General features: G+C 50.3%; 1 protein-coding gene across 1 annotated transcript in view; it reads left to right on the top strand.

Annotated features, from left to right (window-relative positions):
- Positions 1 to 18,280, top strand: part of LOC111151846 (transmembrane protein 178B) — a 332,186-nt gene that overhangs the window by 102,830 nt on the left and 211,076 nt on the right. The window contains exon 2 of the mRNA XM_022510060.1: positions 13,733 to 13,846. Coding sequence (XP_022365768.1) covers positions 13,733 to 13,846 — 114 coding nt within the window. The remainder of the gene's footprint in view (positions 1 to 13,732; positions 13,847 to 18,280) is intronic.

Raw genomic sequence — 18,280 nt, 5'->3', positions numbered from 1 at the left:
AAAGGGCCCTGAGCTGGGGTAGGGGGCAAGCCAGAGCCCAGTTGAGAAAGTGCACAAGGCAGGGAAAGGACAGGATGCCTGCAACCTGTCTCCTAGGGCATGCATTTCTTTTGCAAAAACATGCCAGATACGTGCTCACTTCGTGTCTTAAAAAAACTTTCGTGGTGTATGATGTATAGAAGAAATAATCTTTTTAAAAAAATTTTTATTTTTTATTGACATAGAATGTATTATTAGCCCCAGGGGTATAGGTCTGTGAATTGCCAGGTTTACACAATTCACAGCACTCACCATAGCACATACCCTACCCAACGTCCATAACCCAACCACCCTCTCCCTACCCTCCTTCCCACACTGGCAACCCTCAGTTTGTTTTGTAAGATTAAGAGTCTCTTATGATTTGTCTTCCTCCCGATCCCATCTTGTTTCATTTATTCCTTTCCTACCCCCCAAACCCCCCACGTTGCCTCTCAACTTCTTCATATCAGGGAGATCATATGATAATTGTCTTTCTCTGATTGACTTATTTCACTCAGCATAATACCCTCTAGTTCCATCCATGTCATCGCAAATGGCAAGATTTCATTTCTTTTGATGGCTGCATAGTATTCCATTGCATATATATACCACATCTTCTTTATCCATTCATCTGTTGATGGACATCTAGGTTCTTTCCGTAGTTTGGCTATTGTGGACACTGCTGCTATAAACATTCGGGTGCACATGCCCCTTCGGATCACTACATTTGTATCTTTAGGGTAAATAACCAGTAGTGCAATTGCTGTGTCATAGGGCAGTTCTATTTTCAACTTTTTGAGGAACCTCCATGCTGTTTTCCAGAGTGGTTGCACCAGCTTGCATTCCCACCAACAGCGTAGGAGGGTTCCCCTTTGTCCACATCCTCATCAGCATCTGTCATTTCCTGGCTTGTTAATTTTAGCCATTCTGATGGGTGTGAGGTGGTATCTCATTGTGGTTTTGATTTGTAAGAAATCAACATCTTCTGTGGATATAGTATAGCTGCAGACCTTATGGAGAGCTTACGGTGGGCCTGGTGTTCCATGCTTTATCTGTATTAATTCACTGAAATCTCTCAGCGCCCCTTAGGGGGTGGATGTTTGCATCCCCTTCCTTCAAAGTGGAGGCATGGGTGGCTCAGTGGGTTAAAGCCTCTGACTTTAGCTCAGGTAATGATCCCAGGGTCCTGAGATCGAGCCCTGAATTGGGCTCTCTGCTCAGCAGGGAGCCTGCTTCCTCCTCTCTCTCTGCCTGCCTCTCTACCTACTTGTGATCTCTGTCAAATAAATAAATAAAATCTTTAAAATAAACTGGATTCTTCTCAAAGTGGAGGCACAGAAACCTGCATTAATTTGGCCACCGTCCTACCCCCACAGGTCTCAAAGCCCGGCGTAGCCCCAGGCAGGCTCCGGGGCCCAGGCCCTCAACCACAGGAGGGATGCTGGAGTCATGGGGGACAATTCACTGGTCACAAATTCACACCGGGTTCGAGTTCATTCCAACTAGTGAGTCCGGCAAAGTTAACGCTTAACATCTCCAGCCTAGCCAAGCGAATTACCTTCAACAAGAAAACAGTCAGTTTTGGAGATAGGTAAAAAAACCCACATAATTTATTGGGGCTTTCTGCTTTCTTTTTGTGAGCTTTAGTTTCCATTCAGTGTTTAGCTAAGGCACACAACAGGGCGAGGAGTAAAATAATTACTCGCCTGGGTTTGGTTTCTGATCTACAACTCCTCTTCCTCTGATCCTGCCCCAAACACACACATGCTTCCGGACGGGGATACACAGGGACACACATACAATCTCTCTCTCCGCTCTCTCTCTCTGAATTAACTGGTAAAGAAAATCAGGATTATATAACTCCCTTTTCCCAAATGAAAACCAGAAAACTCTGTAATCTGGATATCTTTTTCCCCTAGCTGCAATCAGACATTCATTTAGCTGTTTAGAAACATCTGGACAGCTGTCTGAATTCTCCTTTTTTTATCTGGTTCGGCCTGTCAGAAATGACTGGCCTTTGGCCTTATGAAGATTCCCACGGGGGAGGGGGTGTCAGGCCCACCATCGGAAAAGCTACCTGAAGTCTTCCTCCACGTATCCGATCTTGAACCCCACACCCGAGCAGCAGGGACAGAGAAAGGCAGAACCATCTTTGCTGTGGGATTTGCAATTTTGGTGACTCATGAACGATCATCTTTTCTCTGAAGGAGCAGAATGAAGAATTTCTGACTAGTTTATCTTCTCGCTGTCCCTCCCCTTTAGGACAACTGCCTCATGCTGGATCCTTAATTTAAAGAAAATGGATGTTTCCCTCTGGCCTGAGAGCTGGGGATTCTTATAAAAAGTGACATTAAAAAAGTGCCAGACTGGCCTCCTCCCTCTTTCCTGCCCATCCTTCATCACTCCTGCCTGTCTCCATCACTGTCTCCCCATCTTGAGATCTGTCTCCACTTCCTGGGTCCCCGGAGAGAAAGCATGAGCTCATTGTTTTCCAGAGAAAAACCAGACTTGGTCTCCTTCTCGCCTCGTTTGTCTGTCAGAGCCTGGAGATTGATGATCCTTCCACCAGCTGAAACTGCCTGGAGGAGCTGCGGCCTCTCGTGCTGGGTGTCTGAGCCCTGGGAGGGGGGACATGGGGAGGGCATGATGGCTTGGGGCTCTGAACTTTCTAGAAGGTTATTAGGGCCGTGATATGGGAATAAGGGAATGGGTTATTTACTACACCCTCAACGGTAATTTAAAGCCATACCTCACCTTCTTCTTTCCCAAGCAGCTCGTTTCAAGCTGGAAAACACATGAGCAAATGGGGAAAAGCGGCAGCCCTGAGCCTTACTGGGAAGATGGGTGTTGTGGGGGCCAGGACAAGAACCCGTCGTTCTCTATTTCCTTTGGTGAGGGGGTTGCTGTGTAATGACATTTGAACATGTCTTGTTGAAAACCTGCTAAAAAGATTCAGAAAGGGGGGAAAGGCATTCAGAACCCAGGAATGTGGAAATCTGGGTAAAAACTGTCGTAGATCTTAAAATGACGAGGTGGCCTTTAGCACAGAAGATTGTGGAGGGTCGGACGCTATTTGGGTGTGGGTCAAGGAGTACAGTTAGGGATAAAGCGGTGCAGAGGGGCTGGTGAGCGGGGGGAGCAGGAGGCAGAGGTGTGGGAGCCATGCTCTGCGGGGAGGCGGGGACCCCGAGCTCGCTTGTGAGAGCTGGTCACCCAGCAGGGAGGCTGCCGGTCTGTTTTTTTTTTTTTTTTTTTAGGATTTTATTTATTTATTTGAGAGAGAGAGAGAGAGAGAGAGAGAGAGACGGAGAGGGACAGAGAGGAGCAGGAAGAGGTGCAGAGGGAGAGGGAAAAGCCAACTCCGCTCTGAGGGAGCGCCATGCGGGGCTCCATCCCAGGACCCTGAGATCATGAGCTGAGCCCCCAGGCGCCCCCCTCTGTTCTGGTTGTTAACTGCAGTGTTGGGCGCCAGGGGACGCTGAGGGCCAGGGAGGAGCTGGCAGCGCGGCGGTGTCTCCCGTGGGGCGGTCCTGTTGACGCAGGGGGACCCGACCCTCCGAGGTGGCCTCTGGAGTGCTGTGAGCCTGGAGGCAGGAAAGCCGTGTCCCGATTTTTCCAGAAAGGAAAAGACTGTGGAGTCCATGAACACAGACGAGCAGCTGAGCTAGGGGGGGCTCTGGAAAATTGTCCAAAGGGCTTATTAAACAGATGGCGGGTGAATGATCAACAAGGAAACCCTGATGTCCAGAGCCCACACAGGCCACGCCAAGCTGGCCTCGTCCCCTTTCTGGCTATGCTCCTTGGGCAGGTCGATGGGGTGTGCGGTGTCCAGGTGGAGGGGACTGGGGAGTGGGCCTGGGGTGGGCGCGTCAGGGTGTGAATTCCCAGCAGGCCCAAGGGCCCTCCCCAAATTGCTTTCTCTTACTGGTCTGCTTTCTGGTCACAAGGAAAGTTTTGTGTGTACGTGCGCAGAGTTCTTTCTTCAGCGCTGCCCTGTTGAAGGACGGATGTGAGTAATGGCTTGTATGGGGATGGCCCGTTGATGAAATGCGTGGGACAGATAGCTGATTCGTGGAATGACAGCTTCACAATCCAAGAATTTCTTCAGGGGCTTGAACTAATTTGGGATCTGGCAGGAGGTAACCAAGATACAGACAAACCAATTAGAAGAGACAGTTGCCTGAGCGTGTGGTGGCTTGACCGTCTCAGTGGGGAAAGTGCTGGTGTCTTCTCCCCTTTGTGTGACCAGCCCCGCAACGTGGCTGCCCATGCACAGAGCCAGGCCGCTGTGGTTCTGCTCTGGCTCCCAGACCAGAGAGTTGTCCCCTGGGTTTCGCACAGGCCTGGAGAGGGAACGGTGGTGATGAGTGTGGTATGGGGAGAGACTTTGACACGTCCACTGAACCAGTGTCATGCTGGGTTTTGTAGCCGCGTGGGCGTGGAAGCTGGAAGGCGCTTGCTGGAAGGAAAGGTAACTTGGGGTGGGGAGGGGCATGAGGGCATTTACTGAATGCTTACACAGGGCAGCCGTTAGGTTGGCTTACGCTTCTCAGTCCTAGGAGGCGAGTGCTATTATCTGCCTTCTGCCTTTGAAGACGTGAGGCTCTGAGGGCTTGGGTACCTTGCCTGAGAGCTCTCCTGCTAAGTGGCTTGTCCTGGGAATGGGGACAAGAGTGTGGCTGAGGTGCACGCATGGGAGGCCCCCCAAGTTCCCCTCCCCTATGATCAGGGACTCTGCACTCTCTGGGGAACTTTGGAAGCCAACACTTCATCTTACTCTGGTAAGAGCGGCAAAGCCTGGAGATGCCGGAAATCCCTGTCAACGGAAGAGTTCTGCTTCATTTGTTTCTGACTGAAGACCTCCGGGGTTTCTTGCGGAAGAGCTTGATTGGCTTTCCTCAGTGTGTCTTAATGGGTGTGGTATTCGATGGCTTTGCATCCCACCTGAGCCCTTGCTAAGCCTCTACGTCCTCATCGGCAAAATGGGGAGAGTAACAGGACTTACCTTCCAGGGTTCAATGAGATAATGCGTGCTAAAGAACTTTGTATAGTACCTAATACACAGAAAGCAGGCATTGAACTAAGCTGTGGTTGGAACGAATGACAGTACTTCATGGCACCATTTTGGCCCTTGGGAGCACAGAGCTGAAAACCGGCAGCCTCCCCTGCTCAAAGCTGTTAGTTCTGGTAGAAAGAGGGGACGTATGTGCACACCACCTGGTGATGGCAGCAGCCTGCGGAAGACGTTCGGGCCCAAGGCGAGGGGTCAGGCACGTGTTGGGGGATGAGCGGGGTGCTGGCAGTCAGCAGCTGGGAGTGGAATGCCATGTGTGTGAATCGGGAGGGCCCCCTGAACACGGCTCCGCTTGTAAACCCTGCAGTGCACGCGGACATTAAAAGTCTCAAGCGGGAAAACAAAGCACACACAGTGGAATGCTTTTGAAAGCATTAAAAACAGAAAACCTAACACTTTCCTTCAGTCTAAAGAAAACCTTTCCTGGCTGGGCCTGCAGCGGCTGTAAGCCTGGCAAATTCTTGGGCTCAGAACATCTGGGAGGAGCAGAAGGTGCTAAGAGGCGCCTGAGAAGGTGGCAGAAGGTTCTTGAAATATTCTTGAAATAGACAAGCTGCCCCCCTCCCCCCTCCCCGTGGCAGGGAGATTCTTGCCAACGTTGTGGTTGGTGGAGTAGCCCAGCATGTGCCCTTCCCAGTCCTATCCCCCTTCTGCCCCACTGGCAGACAGGGTTGGGAGGGGTGGGGAACCCCGGCTGTTCTGCCCTCCTTGAACCCCTGGAGCACGTTGGTCTGCTTCCCAGCTTTTTCATCAGGGACACAGTTTGGCTTCTAATCTCTAACCTCGAATTCCCGGACCTCCACCCTTCCTCTTAGGACCGCTCAAGTGTTCGGCGGTGACGATAGTAATGCAGCTGGTGATGGCTTTCCTCACTTGCTACAGGGAAAGCTCCCCACTTTCTCTCCCTGCTACGATGGCGTTTTAACTCTTTTTTTCCTTGAAAAAAAAAATGCCCTTTGAATAAGACTTAAACCTTTAACTGGTTTCATCTCACTCTCTCTCTCTCTCTCTCTTTTTAATGTTGGTTTTCAGTGTTTTTCCACGTGTTTCCACCCCCTGTTTAATCTTTCCGTATATTAAGCACAGAGCACAGGCCTTGGGCAGGAATGGGGACGGAGGGCCGTCAGACCCCGGGGGGTGACACCGCCCCTGAGGGGCAGGCTGAGGCCGGGTGGGCCGGCAGGCCAGACCCCCGTCTTCTGGGCGCTTGTGCCGTCAGCACCGAGGAAGAGGAGCAGCGGAGAAGGCCTGGGTGTCATCCCCTCCTCCCCTTCTTTCTTCCTTCACTAATGAATGTATCAGAGTTCCTTCTCCCTACAAGGCACTGGGGCTGCAAAAAAAAAAAAACAAAAAAAACAAACAAACAAACAAAAAAAAAACCTTCTTCCCAATAAACCCTTAACAGGCCGTGAGGCATCCCAGCTGTGACGTCTGAAAGCGTTGTGCACCCACTAAGAGACCCCGGCTTCTCTCCTGGCCGGCTGAGGGGTTCTGGAAAGAGCCCTCACCTGCCTGTGAGGCTTCTTCCTTTAGTCAGATGGGGAAACCGCTAGCATATCGACCCCAGTGGGTTGCTGGGAGGAACTGGGAGCATCGACATGGGGTAGGCATCCAAAAGACTTCTAAGGAGGGAGCCCGGCCATGAGGGAGACATGAGGATTAAGTCAGACCGGGTCCTTTTACCTAATACCATCCACACTGGTGTCAGGTGTATAGACCACATTCCCCACTCTCCTCTAGCTCTCCCTGCCCCAGTGTGGCCTATAGACAGGAAATGTGAGGGAGTCCCTGGGAAACAGGGGAGGGAGGAGAAAGCCGTGAAGTGTGCGGTGCTGAGCTGCCTGCTGGGGTGAGCCCCGCACGTGGGGTCCCAGAGGTCACCCTCTGTGTAACTGTGCAGAGCGTGCCTCGTGCTCCACCCAACCCCCAGGGGCTCAGACGCTTGCTCTCTGGCTCTCCCGCCCTTGCCTGAGGGTTGCTCCCCTCTCCTGTTCTCCTGTAGGCTGCCTCGTGTGGACTAAGTGGGCTTGCGAAGCGTGTTGAGGCAGGGAGAGCATAGGGGGTGCTGTCAGCTTTCCTGGGGTGCCCCCTGCGACTGCAGTGGGAATCCGAGGTACACTGAGGCCCTGCCATGGCTCTGTCCACAGAGGTCCAGGCTTATTTCAAGGCGAGATGCGGACACAGTTCCCAGATGGACATTTGACCCTGGCGTTGCTTTGCTGGTAACTTCCAGCAAATGGCTTCTGAGGGGAGGCCAGCAAATACTCAGAGCCTACTACTTCATTTACCTTAGGGATCATCTGATTGAGTAACAGACCCCGATCTCCATTCTTCATCCCTCCAAATGTGTGTGGAGGGCTTGCTGGGTCTGGGGACAGAGTGTAAACAAGAGACGGGGCTTCTGATGGTGAGGAACTCACAATGCCGTGGGAGGAACTCACAATGCAGTGGGAGGAACTCACAATGCAGTGGGAGGAACTGTTCTTTGAATAAGAAAGGATTTGGGGTCAAAGTCGTTGGGGATGAGTCTGCCTGCCACACCAGTCCTTTCTTGGGGGGGGGGTGAGGGCAGGGGCTGGGGAGGGAGGCACAGCATACATTAAGAACTCTTGAAGTCCCATAATAAGTAAACCATTTAGATATTTTTAACTCAATGTTTCCTAAGCACATTTGACTATCACATGTCCAGACTGACTCGTTCCACTTTCCCCCCCAGTTTTATTGAAATACCATCGACATCTAATACCGTGTTAGTTCAAGGTGCACAGTGTGTTGACTTGATCTATGCATATACTGAGAAACGATCGCCACAATAATGAACATTCATCCCCATGTAGTTACCAATTTTTTTCTTGTGATGAGAACCTTTAAGATCTACTCGTAGCAGCCTTCGAATGTATGTTATTAATTTGAGTCAGCATGCTGTATATTATATCTCCAGAACTTTTTAATAACCGGTATCCTACTTTTGGGCTACCCTCACTCAGCTCCCGTACCACTATCCCCTCTGCCTCTGGCAATGGCTGATCTGTTCTGTCTCGGTGTGTTCTTAAAATCTACATATAAGGGAGACTATACGATCTCTCTCTGTGACTTAGCATAATACTTTGAAGGTCCATCGATGTTGTTGCAAATGACAGGATTTCCTTTGTTTATGGCTGAACGATACTCTGTTATATATATCCATATATATCTACCTACCTACATACACACATGTGTCTCCCACATTTTCTTTATCCATTGATGGGCACTTAGGTTGTTTCCATGTCTTTGCTGTCGTGGATAACGCTGCAGTGAGCGTGGGTGTGCAGCTGTCTCTTGAAGACAGTGATTTCAGGGGCGCCTGGGTGGCTTAGTTAGTTAAGCATCTGCCTTTGGCTCAAGCCATGATCCCGGGGCTCTGGGATCGAGTCCTGTGTCGGGCTCCCTGCTCACTGGGGAGTCTGCTTCTTCATCTCCCTTTGCCCCTCTCCTTGTGTTTTCTCTCTCTCCAATAAATAAATAAACTAAAAAAAACCGACAATGATTTCAGGGGTGCCTGGCTGGCTCAGTCGATAGAGAATGTGACTCTTGATCTCCAGTTGTGAGTTCAAACCTCGTGTTGGGTGTAGAGATTACTTAACATAAACAAAATTTAAAAAAAGTAGTGATTTTATTTCCTCCAAATACATACCTGTAAGTGGGATTGCTGGATCATACGGTAGTACTATTTTTTGTCCCTGGGGAAGCACCATAGTGTTTTCCATAGTGGCTGTACCAATCACTCCGCCTTCAACATGGGGGTGGGGGAGTTCCCATGTCCTCCTTTTTCTTGGAGCCCACCCTATGTGAGTTTGCCTTTGCACACGCCCTGCCCTTCCCCTCCCTCAGTGGATTCTTCATGCCTTTCCCAGCTTCTCTGGGAGCTCGCTTACTCACAGCCCTGTTAGTGACTCAGCGCTACCCGTCTGAACGTCTTTAGAGGGCAGCCCCTTTAGAGCTCTAATAGCATCATACTTGATCCAAAGGAACAACTCTCTAATGGAAAAATTGGAAGTGCTGTGGCACCTGTTCAGGGCAGAGAATTTCCAGTGGAGTGGGGGTGGGGGTGGGTCTCAGGGCTGCCTCTCCAATCACTTTGCCTGAGAAGCTTCCTCCTTAAGATATTGAAGCCTTCCACAAGGGTTTCGGAAACCAGGTCTCACCGATGGCAGATGCGCAGGAGAGGAGAACTGCTTACCAGCGCTGTTGTAAGGTATGAACGGAATCCAGAGTTCAGCGTCTGGTGCCGTCTCTGCCTCTCCCTTCCCTGGTCTGTCTCCTCCTGTTCTAGGGTACATCAGAGCTCTTGATCTGCCAGCCTTCTAGGGTTTTCGTGTGCAGAAATTTCTCATTATATATATAAATATATAATCTATGTATTTATATATGTATTTAAAATGTATGTGGCATGATGTCAGCAGTGGTTGCTCATGTTATTTCTGATTTGCTTTCGGTCTTGCCCCCTTAGAGTAAGCAGTTGTAGGACAGCAAGTGAGACTAACGATACTGAATGCTCCCTGTGCGTAAGGATCACACTGAGGGCTTAAAGTGAGTCATCACACTCGGGCCTTGGGTCCTCAAGGATTTGAGATGGGGGAAAAGGACGGGAACGGTCTCCCACTCTTCCTTGTCCTGGGGTCTTCCTTTGCAGGGGGAGGTGGAAGGGAGAAGGAGCTGGCTGACACTGGAGTTAAGGGAGAACGGGAGTGATGCCTTTAGAAGGAGAGCGGGGCCAGGGTGATGGGAGAGGAACAAGGGAGGAAAGGGAAAAAAGGGAAGTGAGCCGGAAGCCCGTGTTTGCCCCTCGGATCCCCTCCACTTTGCACCTGTTCTCAGCTCCTGCCTCCCAACCCCTTCCAGCTTCTGGTGGGTTGGGCTACTGGGGGAAGGAGGAGTGAGAGGTTGCATGTTTATTCCTAGTCCCCTCACCCCTGGCTGGCTGAGACCCTCTGCCCAAGGTCATGTCATGTCACCCCTCCCCTTGCGGTCATTCTTTCTAGGTTCTGGTGTCTGCTCCCTCTGTCTCTCCAGGCTTAGGTTATACCAAGTCCTTCTGTCACCGGCTGTACGTCCCCACAACCCCCATTGTTGGCCTCAGCACACCCTGTGCTCAGCTTTGTAAATTTTCCATTTTTGAATTTCTTCTTAACTACCCATTTGGGTATCCTGTCTGCCCGGGAGCCTGAGGGGGCCAACAGGAGGGTCACCAGCCCCGAAAGCAGAGTATGGATGAAGGCTTAAGTTGTCCTCATTCCTGAGGGTGCCCCCCGCCCTATCCAGGCTGAGGCCTCCCTGCTGGAAGGTAGGAGTCGGGAAGACAGGTTTGACCTTCCCTCCAGGGAAGGCTGTGGGCTTCTCCCCTGCGCTCAGGTAGCCCTTCTGGGTTGTTGCCCAAAAACCTATTTGTATTGGGAAGCCCACGTTCTGGGCACACGAATTCGGTGCCCAGATGGCGCCTGTATTTACAAAAGCCCAGCACACTGACAGGACCTGCAGACACATGGATAAATATTTTGCCTCTCTTCTTAGGCAATATTTGAGTCTTTCACATTTAATTGCTGTCAAAGACAGGATGCTTGCCTCCCTGAGGCAAAGCCAATAGTGAGGCCTCCAGCGGGGCTGTTCCAGGCCCGACTGGGGCCCATCACCGGCAGCGCCAAGTGTCAGGTGGCTCGAGGGCTGGGGGGCTGGGGGCCTGGGGGGGGCGGGAGACGGAGGCAGCTGGCTGCAGCCTGCCTGGAACCCATGGCCACTTACGGAGTTTGCTTTGAGCCTGAGAGAACCTGATCTTGGCCAAGAAATCCGCTACTTTTCTCAGACATCGGTGATGGCCACCCATCTGGCCATTTCCAGGGAGATCCTGCTTGGCGTCTCCAAAGCGGCATCCAGCACGACCTGCTCGATGATCAGGTCACTGACGATCTGGATTCTTGATACAATTCTCTACCCTTTGTATTTTCCTCTCCTCTTTCTTCTTAAAACCCAGAAACATGGACCTCGTTGCCCCTCGGCTTACATTTCCAAAGTGCAGAGAGAGGCTGTTCTGTGCCCGTCTGGTTTTTCCCCACGTCGCCGTGACCGGATAAGCCTCCCTCCCTAACTGTATCCAGATAGGAAAGGGCTTCTGCAGCCATCCCTTCCCTTCATTTGTTAGATTCTGATTCGCCTCAATTATTTCAGTCCCTTGCATGGAACAGAAGCGGCTGGATGCCTCTCCCACTGTGGTTTTGCAGAGGGCGGCTCTGATTATTCATTCTCTTCCTCCCAGCACGTGTTACTGGTGCTCACCCGGTGCTGGGAGCCGGGCAGAGCGAGATGAATGGATAAGACCAGTCCCTGCCCTTGAGAAACTCATAATCTAGTGGGGGGAGTGAGGCGTGTGAACTGATAAATCATAGCCCATCGGTGTGCTTGCCTAAGTAGGGCAGGAGCTCAGGGAGGGGAGCGGAGGGACCTGGTCGAACCACTATTGCTCGCTGTTGCGGGGTGCCGGCCAAGCTGCCAGGAAGGCTTTGCCAGGGAGCCACCATACTGGCCACTTCTTGGGAGGGAAGGTGCAGAGGCCTCGGATACAGCGGTTGCAGGGTGGGGTGGGAAAGCCCCCCTGGCTGGGACTTCCCGCCCGAGGAGTGTGCGGTTGATCCCATGCATAAAAGAGACCTTGGTTTCCTTTCTGGAATGCAGTCCAAGCAGCGTTGTGGAGGGTGTCCTGGTGGAGGGAAGCTCCGGTCACACGCTTCTGGGTTCTCATCCTGGTGCTGCCATTTCCTCGGGAAAGTCCCCTCATTTTTTTGAGCCTTTTTTCTCTTTTGTGAAATATCCTATTATGCCGATGGTCATAGCAACGCCTACTTAATTGGGTTGTATGAAGGACGAAGTAAGACTACATCTAGCACGGGGGTTTCTGCCTTTGGGAAAAGTCCTGAACATGGAGGGTTACAAGTGGGTTGGGGGTGCTGGCTCCTTCACAGGGAGGAGGCATCTGTTCATCCGGAGGAGGTACACATCTCTTCTGTGTGTGTCGTGACATGAGTAGAGCAGGAAACCATCGGTTTATGAAGCCCTTGACAAGCGTTTCCTGCAAGCAAGTCCTTAGTAAATGTGGCTGTTTGCTGAGATGGGTTGTTGTATTCACACAATTACTCTAGAGGCTGAAGGCACAGAGGATGGGCTGGCTTCCGACTTGGTGACCAACTGGATGTCAGGGAGGACGGGCCCCACTAGAGATGGGGAGGCATTGGGGATGGCCAGGGAGTTTATTATGTTGTAGACCGAATGGGAGGTGATGCTATTGGAGATAGTCATGGAAATCAGAGCATCATGGTCTTAGGGTCTGAACGTGAGTTGAGATGGTCTGATAGACTACTTTTCCAAGAAGGCATAGCAAGATAGCAAGTTAGGGAAGAAGGAAGGCCCGGTGGGGGTTGTGGTCAGGGGGCATGCCAGGGGCATGTGAAAGACTTGAGGACATTGAGAGGCTAAGGGCACAGAGGCAGAGGAGGCGAAAAAGGAAAAGCGTGTCTAGCACTTTCTCCAAATTTTGCCTCTTTGAACAGTGTCTGTCCCACTGGAAGAGTATGTGCAGTAACTCACAGTAGGGCAGTCGTCCAGATAGGATTTACAGTAAGGCGTCTGTTTCACGAGAGCTACTGTCTCAATTACTGACCTTCACCAATTGCCGGGTTCCCTGCAGACAGGGAGCCGGGGGGGGGGGGGGGGTCAAATGATTCAATCAGGTGTCACCACTTATAAATTGAAAATCAGTGGGGTGCAAAATGGATTACCATCAAAATCTATTCAGGTGCAAAACCACATTTTAAACCCCTAACCTTAAAAATCACTTCTTCCCTGATTCTTCACAATGACTCCCCCGACACTGAGTTTTAATATTCCCCAGATATGCAAGTGTCAAAAGACATGCCTGCAGGAGACTAAAAGTAATGGGGAAGGAACTCCTAATTGGCCCTTTCTTTTGGAATTTGCAAACAAGCTGGATTTATGAAGCAATACATTGGTAATTCTGTTAGATTCTCGGGGGCAGTAGTTCTCAAACTTTGGCGTACAAAAGAATCACCTGGAGGGCTTATTGAAATTCAAATGGCAAGCTCTACCTCTGAGTTTTTGATTTGGCAGATCTGGGATTAGGCCTAGGAAAGGACATTTCTAGCAAGTTCTTGGAGGATGCTGATGGTCCCTGGACCACACTTTGAGAAACTCTGTTCTGAGATAGGAGTCCTTTGATAAGTGAGCAATGCATGCTTCGCTAGTCAAATGATCAGGAAAGGTCCCATTGGACCTGATGTTGAGTGTGTTAAGGGGCTTGATTTCCACCCTCCCTCCCCCCAGAAGGCTGAGAAGAGGCTGGTTCTTTCCATCCCTGAATGATGCCGGGGAGGTATTTTTCTATCTAAATCAATGGTGTTGGACTTTATAGTTGACTCTCTGGAAAGTAGACATGACTTTTTGGAGTCAAAGTTAATGCCTTGTGTAAACTATAGTTGTCACCAGGCCTGATAGGAGACAAGTCTCTTTCCCCGGGACAGAAAAATGGGTCCCAGAAACTGCCTCAAGATGCGGTTGCTGCCCATTAACGTTCGGTTTTCTGTCTCTCTTCGGCAGGAGAAATTGAACGATGCACGTACATCAAATACCACTACTCCTCAGCCACCATCCCCAGGAACCTCACTTTCAACATCACGAAGACCATCCGTCAGGACGAGTGGCACGCCCTTCGTAAGTACACCTGAGTTTCTTTCTCTGGCGGTGACCTTCAGAGGTCACAGAAGTTTGGAGGCCCATCGGCAGCCTGGTCTGGATGGACAGATGTGACTCTTAGGCCTGTAGATGGTCTCAGAGCACGACAGCGGTTCCTTCAAGTGTCAGTGCCTTTGGGTCAGAATAGCCTTCACTGGCTTTGATGGCATTAGACTTACAGAGTTTGCTCCTAAAATTAAAAACAGGGGCGCTCCATTGGAAGAGCATGTGTCTCTTGATCTTGGGGTTGTGAGTTCAAGCCCTATGTTGGGACAGAGAGCCTACTTAATAAAAAAAAAAAAAAATCAAGGCAACAAATACATGTAGCATTAAAAAGAAAAAAAAAAAAAAAGAAAAGAAAACCAACAACCCCAAAACAACAAACAGACAATGATCGGTAATCTTACTTGGTTACCCGGGTATGAATTCACCACCTAACGAAACTAGCTCCTGGGATCTAACTTCAGTGCGTCTCCGGAGTTGCTTGGAGAATTCTCGTGGCAACCTGTGAATCCCTCGTGCCGTTCTTTGTACTTGGTGAGGCCCGCTGGGGGCTGCAGGCTGCATAGCGTTGGGAGTTTGTGTCTGGGTGGGTCGCTAAGGGGTAGGATCTCGTGTTTTCCCAAGAACGAGAGGCTTGGGGATCCGGTGCGCATGTGACTGCCCAGGCGAGGTCAGGATAGCTGCCTCCAATGCTTAGGGAGTTTCTTGGTCGGGAACCCTCAGAGATGCTGATTGTGGTAAGAGGATGACTTCGTGAGCAAGCCAAGGTAGTTGGCTATTTCCATTTTCCCGTTCCATGGGGTTGTCCTGCTTGTCCGTGTCTAGGAAGCTGTCCTTCGCTGGTGGCACAGTTCTTCAGGGGACACATTCTGCTCTGGGTCGTCTCTGCTGCATTTGGCGCTTCTTTTCTGTTGCAGCCTTCCCCCCACGTGACCTCACAAGGCTAGAAATCAGTTTATGCTGATATGTGAGGGAGGGCCTTTTATGGTTTGCTAAATCGTTCCGTCAGTTTTGAAGAAGATCGAAAACCTCTTTCTTCCCTTCATTGTTGCCGAGTCCCGTCTTGCATGCTTGTTGGCTGACGGGTATCTTCCACTTGTTAGTTTGGCTTTAATCAAACGACCATGGCTTGAGGTGGAGGGAGGGGAGAGAGGCACGTAAAATTAAAACAGAGCAACGACTCACTGGTTTCAGGAAAAAAAGACTGTGAGCAGGTGTCTGGATGATTGCTCCCGCCACTGGCCCGAAGTGGTGGGGCTGGTGTCAGTGGCTGGGAAAGCATTAACTAAGTTGTTACCTTCAGGCTTTGACATTACCAGACACAGCAAGCAGAACGTGGGGACAGAGCACTAACGTTGCAAGTGCATTCCTGTGCACCAGATACTGAGCTAGGCTTACACATACTTACTTAACTTTAATGTGAGGTTTGCCTTAGAAATACTAGTAATCAGGATTACTAAAAAAAAAAAAAAAATTTTTTTTTTTTTTTGGACGTAGACACTTAAGGAGACAATTACATAGATACTTGAAAATGACTGCTCATATTCCACTTACATTGGTCTACGGTAACAGAAGCCTGCAGTAGATATTCAAGGTTCGTGATAAGCCTTGCCGAGTAACCACTTAAATATAACTTAAATGATGGGGTCATAACAGAAGCTAAGAAGTGATCGGCGTGGCTTCGGTTCATATTTACTCAATTCAACCAAAGGTACTGAGTTTTTCTATGTACCAGGCACATAGTGAACACTGAGGCCACAGGAACTCTTTGAAAGAGCTCACACCTGGAGGTAGAGGTGCGGGGTGGTGGGGGGGTAGGGGGAGGGACCCATTCACAACGCAAATAATTACAAGGCAGTGCAATGATTACAATATAGTATAATTGTTTCAAGCAATTAAGGTAGTTTGTGAGATTTTTCCAGCAAGAAGAAGAATTAGTATAAATTGCTCTGAGGCATTTCCAGGGAAACCCAGTAGAATGCTGTGGGCTGTGCACAATAGATGCCTGGATCCCTGGAATTCGACTAAATTACCTACTGTGGCATCGCTGGCATGTTACATGGTGTTGGCAAAGACAGAGAGAGGAGGCCAACGCTAAGGTTTGTGGAATCTTCTTGGAGTCCAGCGTCTCTGGGGTCCTTGTTCTGAAACCGCGGCACCATTGGGTTCTGCAAACTTGAGTGTGCAGATTATGCCTGTGAATCGGGGTGCTGATAGTTTTCTGTTTTGAATGGATAAAAGCGCTCTCACCAACTGATACGTGAAGTCTTTGGCATCCCACGGTGGGTGAAGCAGATGCTTTTTGGAGGGATTTGTCTGCCTGTTTCACAGAGTGGCCTAATGGGCTATTAAGCAGGCAGAGAACATTTGCCATTCCTGATATCAATGATAGCTATTTTCAGCCAGAGGGTAGGTGAGCATCTGTCCCATCGGACATTGGTGCTAAGGGTAATTGGCAATGCTGACGTCATGGGAAAGGATAATAAATGTCAATTTCAATTTTCAAAGGTCAGATATTGATTGATATTAGGTGGGAAGGGGGCTCATGAGCCCCCTTTGAAATAAAGTAGAAACTACAAAGACTAGCAAACCCCTACAACCAACCTTTGGAAATTAAAAAAAAAAATCGGACTCTGATTTCATATTTGAGAGTTCTGTACTCTGTAATACTGTCAATGAGATCAAATAAATCCATTCGATCCCAGGCTGGTTATCATTTTGGAATTTGACCATAATATCCTATATTCTGTCATTTTTTCTCAATAGATCATATTTACCAAAGGCAAGAAATCAGTATTTTTTCTGAAACAACTTGGAAAATATTTCAGACTTTGCTTAAACTGAGGTTAAACGTTCTTCATGTGGTCATCACCCCTTGATGTGGGGAAATATATATATATTTTTTCTAATAGGAAAAGCACAGTTTGGTTTAAAACTGTGCTGTGGTTTCCCAGCAGTTTCCACCACCAGTGGGAGGCTTCACTGTTTGGCTGAGAGCTCATCCACTTTATGGTCAAGTGAAGAGTAGTGGAGGAATAAAATTATTTGTAGGTCACTAGGCTTATAAATCCGGGTGTAAAGAGATGATAACCACCCTGGGGAATAAAGGCCAGAGAGCCAAAAGTATAAGTGTGTGCATGTGGGGGGGGTGTGGGGGTGTGGGGGGCGGTCTCTGAGGTTTGAATGCTGGCTCATCTGAATGACGTGTTGGCGAGGTTTACTTGGGCTGGATGGCGATGGCTGGTGAGGCACTCTATGCTTGTTGTCTTTCCCACCCAGGTTGGAGCTCCCTGGGAGGAGGCAGAACCCCTTTCAGAGTTGGAGTTGTGCCCTCATTCCCCCCAGGCATGGCTCTCTGTCTGGGGCAATCCCCTTGCCTCCCTGTCCGTCCGCTGCCTCCAGTGACCCCGAGTGGCATTTGTCCAGACTCCGTGGGTCTGACTCAGAGCCTCCAGCCCCCTCCAGCGTGGGGCCTGTAAGGGTGGGACGGTGGCGACGGGAGACGAGCTTGGCCGGTGCTACTCTCTGGATGGGCTGTCTGGTGTGATGTTTTGATTATGACAAAATCAGATGAGCGGCGGTGAGGGGGAAGCAGGCTGGCGCTGCGGTGGCACCTGAAACACTGCCACTTCCTCTTGTCTCTAGAAAACAATGACCCCACAGGCTTCTCATGCTCTGCAGCTCTATCTGAGTTTGCAGCCCTTATTGGGAGAATTCTGTGTCCTCCTGCCACCTCCAAGGGCCCCTGAGGCCATCCCCAGTGGCTCTGCCTTTGCTCCATGTGCCACTGGAGTCCCTTTGGTGATGCCCTTTCAGCGAAGCAGGGGGCCTGCATGTGGCCATTGGTTGGGTAAGGGGAGGTGGGTGGGCAGGGAGCCTGGTGGCCTGTGCTAGGGCCCGGGGAGCCCAGAGGGCGAGAAAGCTGGGTCTGGGAAGACATCTGAGAGATCAGGGCTTCTGCAAGAAGGAGCTGGCACGAGTGGAGTTGCACCAGTTGGTCCCGGGGAGCCTGTCTGGGGGCCACAGGGCAGGCACCTGGTGGAAGGTACGAGAAGGGTACGTACCTCCGATCTCTGATTTGCTGCTGCTGAGTTTCCCCTGGGGTGTGAGCCCCAGCACTCCTGAGTCACCATTTTTGTGCAGTTATGGTTTTCCATTCCACATGGTGTTTTCAAGATGGAGGTTTCTGCTCGCAGCTGATTGCCCCTAGCGGTGGGAATCAGGGAGCTGGGACTCCACTTCCCCGCAGTCAGAGCCCCTGCCTTCTCTCTCAGGAGGCTGAGGGCCAAGAAAGCTAGCGTTGTTTATTTATTTATTTTTTTAAAGCCTCCTTCTGTCAAGACTGAAATTTCAGTTAGTTAGATCGGATGGTCACAGGGCACATTTCCAGCTGGCCGGGGAGGGAGAGAG

Source organism: Enhydra lutris, unplaced genomic scaffold (assembly GCF_002288905.1).
Source record: "Enhydra lutris kenyoni isolate GAN:26980312 unplaced genomic scaffold, ASM228890v2 scaffoldscaffold27, whole genome shotgun sequence".
NCBI lineage: Eukaryota > Metazoa > Chordata > Mammalia > Carnivora > Mustelidae > Enhydra > Enhydra lutris.
Note: the sequence above shows the minus strand (reverse complement) of the source record. Positions and strands in the feature narration are given on the sequence as shown.